At 49.3% G+C, this 4900-nt stretch overlaps 1 protein-coding gene across 1 annotated transcript; it reads left to right on the plus strand.

The window, feature by feature from the left end:
• The first annotated feature begins 1025 nt into the window (after nt 1-1025).
• On the plus strand, nt 1026-4644 carry MSX1 (msh homeobox 1). The gene is made up of 2 exons (XM_073342526.1): nt 1026-1598; nt 3448-4644. Exons 1-2 carry the CDS (start codon nt 1130-1132, stop codon nt 3876-3878), a joined length of 900 nt encoding a protein of 299 aa, XP_073198627.1. The 5' UTR covers nt 1026-1129; the 3' UTR covers nt 3879-4644.
• The last annotated feature ends 256 nt before the right edge of the window (nt 4645-4900 follow it).

Genomic DNA, 4900 nt, shown 5'->3' on the forward strand with positions numbered 1-4900 from the left:
AGCTATCAATAAACTTTTCTCAGCGAGTGGCCAATCACAGTATTAGAGGGCTGCTCAGCTTTACTGCACATCCGTCCTGGGCACAAGGATAAAGGATCGTAAAACAAAGTTACAAAACAAAATAGCCAAGTCTTTAATGGGTCGAGAAACTTAGGGTTTCTTTTCACATGAATGCATATTTTATTTTATGTTACTGTATCTGCCCATCCAGACATATTTATTGAATGAAATATACCATACTTCAACTATATATGTATATGCGTACAGACATGTATACACGTAAACACTGCCTGTTACACGATGTGTGCTCATTTAAATACTCTCCGTGTTTTAAACGCGCAGACAGCTGATGGACTCTCTATAAGGACTCACATTGTGAGGTCACACTACTGGCAGCCCGTTGTTTTGTTTATGTTAACATTTTTTATGTCAATAACAAACAAAATTGGACTTAGTTTCAGGAGTGTATTAATATATCCATATATTATCCCTTTGGATCTTTTCTACTCTTTACAATGCGCCCCGGGCGCTTATTGGACATGAACCCGGAGGGTACTTTTATCCGTGGGAGCTGATGTTATATTTCTCATTGCCACAGCTTTAAAAACAAACCCAACAACAAGACGTGTATTTGTATCGCATCAACGGCCATGTTCCTTACATTGAAAAAACAATCTGGGGGTTAGAAATGTGCAGCTCAGAGAATTTCCATCGCAGTAAAAACAAAACCAAACAAACAAAACCCCGGAGTGAATGGAACGCAAGCGGCTTGAATAGGAGCCATTCTTGCAAAAGACAAGAGACGGGCACAGAATTTACTCCAGAGGAAAGTTTCCCACTAACATCCTCGCGGTTCAGGGGGAGCAAGAAGGCAGCGGCCTGTTGATAGTAGCGAAGTGCCGCGCCGCGTCCAATGGGAAGCGGCCGTCCCTCCCCTCTGCGCGCTGGTTGGACAGCTCTGGAGTTCGCTGGGCCTTATTAACAAGTCCAGCCGGGAGCCGCGGCTGAAAAGCGCCCGACGCCCCGAAAGCGACGCGAAGGAGTCGTTGCTGCACTGGCTGGTCACAACCCCCATGAACGGCGGCTGCCGCGGCTCAGCGCTCAGGTCGGGAAGGAGGACTGCCTCTGCATGGCCCCCGGTGTTGATATGACTACTGTACAGCTCGGGGTCAAAATCGAGGAGTCTCCTGCGTCTGCTTTCAGCAAGCCCAGCAGCTGCACCCAGGCGAGCGTGGCGGCGATGGGAGGAGAGGAGGAGGGTGACAAGCCCAAAGTGTCCCCATCCCTCCTGCCTTTCAGCGTGGAGGCGCTCATGGCTGATCACAGGAAGCCGGGGGCCAGAGAGAGCATCGCCACCAGCACCGAAGGGGCAGTGCCCCAGGCTGCTGGGACTTCCACTCATCAGACCCTCAGTCCCAGGGTGGGATCCTTATCGGTGGCAGCAGAGACGCCGGCTTCCCCGCTGCAGATCAACAGCCATTTTCCTGTCGGGGGACTAGTAAAATTGTCCGAAGATGCACTTGTCAAATCGGAAAGCCCCGAGAAGCAAGAGAGGACGGCCTGGATGCAGAACGCCAGGTTCTCCCCACCTCCGCCTAGTAAGTAGGAGATCCGATTCGTGTGGCTAAACTGAACGTGTAAATACAGCCATGTGCCGGGTATGTTGTGTGCACTAGGACGCAAACTCCAGAGTCCTGATCAAAGGGGAATTCCGCGGGACTGATGATTGGGACTCTTAGTTTTAAATTTCATTACAAAGAAGCCGCTATTTCCCTTCGTGTCCCTCCCCCTCCAACAAAAAGCAAAAGCTCCCCAAAAGCTATTTGCACCTCGCATTGCGTTGAATCAGTTTGGGACACTCCTGGTAGATCACTAGAACTGGAGTTCCGCTTAAGCGAATTTGGTTATACTGAAGTTCCCGTGCAATTTCTTTCCCCAGCACGTTTAATATGCTTTCTTTAAAAAAAAATATTTAAAACGTTTCTAATGGCAGAAGATGGCTTCAGAGTTTCAAGTGGAAAGGGGGAATTGAAATGTCTCCTACCAAACGTTGTTTGGGGGGAAAATACTTGATTGCGTATGTCAGTTCAAGTTTTGATTTGAACGAACCATACACATTCTCCAATCATGGCTTCAGCTCAGTGGTGTTCTTGTTGAAAGTGGTTTGTATTATTTTGTAGCGATACACATAGAGATCAGGTTCTTCAATCCTGATGCTTCAGTCCCGGGACTCGTTACAGGCGTCATGAGTGCAGGCTCGGTAACTGCAAGCGTTTTATTTTGAAAGTACGTAAATCTGCAATTTTAGATTTTTTTTCACTTTATTCTTGATATAAGTAAAATTCTAAAAATATCAAACCGGATGAGCTCTATTTAGATGAAAAAATCATGTCTAATTATTGTGCAGAGTTCCAGAAATTCAGTACAGAGGATTCTCTCTCTGGTTCTTTGTGGGCCCAATTCTTCTCCCCTTACTAAATAAAACGAGCAGAATTTGATGTATACCCATGTTGCCATATAGAGTTCAGCACGGTGAAACTCGTTCAAAGGCCCTTGAGAGAGGACAGTCTCCAAAAGTGAGTTGTGTGCATATTTTTGTGGCTTTCATTGATTTATATTACAAAATTAGCAGAAGTATTTTTAACTCAAAATAAAACAGGCCAGGGTTCGGAAGAGTCTCTTTTTTACATTTTAAATTAGGCCACAGGAAGCAGAAGGATATGAAGGGCAATAGAGAGACAGAGTGTTAATTCAGAGCTCATAATTAATTACATGCTTAATCTCTTTCCCAGGGGCCTAATGAAGAGGGTGTGAGCCTGAGAAGGCCTGCCTGTTTTATTTTTGTAATTTAGTCCAATTAAAAAAAAAAGACAACACACACACTTTCTTGGGAGTCTTCCCCCTCTGCCCTAGGCTAACACCGGCACCCGTTTTATGTCCTTGTACATTTTAAAAAGTAAGCGGACACTGAGGATAAATGGCTACCTGTCCCAGTGCAAAGCGTTTTGTCGGCTGCTTTATATGAAGGGAGATGGATGATCTAGCTATGAGCCCTCGGTGGGTACTAGTTAGCATCATTGGGGCTGTGACCATTTGGGGGGAGAGTTTTGAACCCTTTGTTACACACTCTTTGAAAAACACACAGCGCTGCTCCGCAGAAAGCGGGCGATCATTTCAAAAGTGCTATAGACATTGGAGATAGGCCCGCTCCAAAGCCCCCTGCATCTAGGCAGGGGCTAGGATCTGAATGTGAGCCCCCAGACTCAACCCCTCTTTCCACCCCTCCCTGATGCGTGTGTGTGGCTGGGGGGTGGGGGGACCTCCTGTGAATTTAGCAGCCTGCGCCCGGTAGCGGCTCTGCAGCGTTGCCTCGTGCCCGGTGCGATGTGCTGATAACCAGTTGGCTTTTTGTTTTGGTCCTTGTTGCCCCTTCTCCCTCCCCCCCAGGGCGGCTGAGCCCCCCGGCCTGCACCCTGCGCAAGCACAAGACCAACAGGAAGCCTCGGACCCCGTTCACCACGGCGCAGCTGCTGGCCCTGGAGAGGAAGTTTCGGCAGAAGCAGTATCTGTCCATCGCCGAGCGAGCGGAGTTCTCCAGCTCGCTGAGCCTCACCGAGACCCAGGTGAAGATCTGGTTCCAGAACCGGCGCGCCAAGGCCAAGAGACTACAGGAGGCCGAGCTGGAGAAGCTGAAGATGGCAGCCAAGCCCATGCTGCCCCCGGCCGCTTTCGGCATCTCCTTTCCTCTGGGCGGCCCGGCGGTGGCGGGCGCTTCCCTGTACGGAGCCTCCAGCCCCTTCCAGCGGGCAGGGCTGCCAGTGGCGCCCGTGGGACTGTACACGGCTCACGTGGGATACAGCATGTACCACCTCACATAGAGCGCAGCGGGGCACACGGAACCCACCCGACAGCAGCCTGGCTGGGGCGCCCCCTCCCTCAAAAGCCAGCGGGCCAGCTCCTGTCCCCGCCTAGCCATCTTGTCCCCACCAACCCTCAGCTTGGCTTTCAAGCGCCCCCCCCCGCGCCCCCCCCCCGCCAGCCCTTTCCCTGCATCTCTCGCCCCGGTTCCACGCTCCTCACACTCTGCGAAGTTCCTGACAGCCCCTTTGCAGAGACTTCCAGCCATCGGGCTCCACGGTCAAGTCTGGCTTTGTTTGCCTCTTTTAGCTCTTTATTCTTCGGCACCCTCCCTGCGTTTAAACGTTGATCCGATCTCGCCAGTGGTTTCTACAAGCTGCTCCTCCCTCAGATCCCCAAACCAGGAGAAACCGAAAACATCAACCATCCTTCCAGCTCAGACAAGGGGCCGTGGCTCCAAGCCCTGTGATTCCTTCCCAGGTTAATTCCGAGACATTCAGGCAGAGCTAAGAGTTTGGGGATAGACCACTGCGTTATTTGGGAAGGGTTGGCTTGGAATTGAAATGACAAAGGCTGAATGCCAGGAACACTTTTCTCTCTCTTACGCAAGAAAGAGACAAAATGTACAATAGTCTCTTCGTATTCATTTAACAGCGCTGTCTGTTATCTGTGTTTCTTCCTCCAACAGCTCCTTTGGAAGGGGCCCTGTGTACTATGTAATATACTGTATATTTGAAATTTTATTATCATTTATATTATAGCTATATTTGTTAAATAAATTAATTTTAAGCTACAGTGCTTGCCGTATGTTGATTGCCCTTTGTCTCCACACCAGACCTGAGCTAACGGATTGGATTTGTTCTCCTCCCAAATAAGACATCAGTGTGTAGATGAGATTCCGCAGCGAGCACACATGAAAAATACTTTCCTTGGGCCAGGGTTATCCACATGGTGCTGTATTGCCCAGCCTGTAACATATTTTAGGGTGTACTCCCGGATTTATTTGAATTTTACTTAAAAGTTCCCCCACTTTTTCTCTGAT

The sequence above is a fragment of the Lepidochelys kempii genome, chromosome 4 (assembly GCF_965140265.1).
Source record: "Lepidochelys kempii isolate rLepKem1 chromosome 4, rLepKem1.hap2, whole genome shotgun sequence".
Lineage (NCBI taxonomy): Eukaryota > Metazoa > Chordata > Testudines > Cheloniidae > Lepidochelys > Lepidochelys kempii.

What these genes read in the sequence shown, in the direction of transcription:
- MSX1 (XM_073342526.1), top strand. Translation starts at nt 1,130, where the DNA reads ATGGCCCCCGGTGTTGATATGACTACTGTACAGCTCGGGGTCAAAATC. An exon ending in GTTCTCCCCACCTCCGCCTA is followed by an intron (nt 1,599 to 3,447) that starts GTAAGTAGGAGA and finishes CCTCCCCCCCAG; the next exon opens with GGCGGCTGAGCCCCCCGGCC.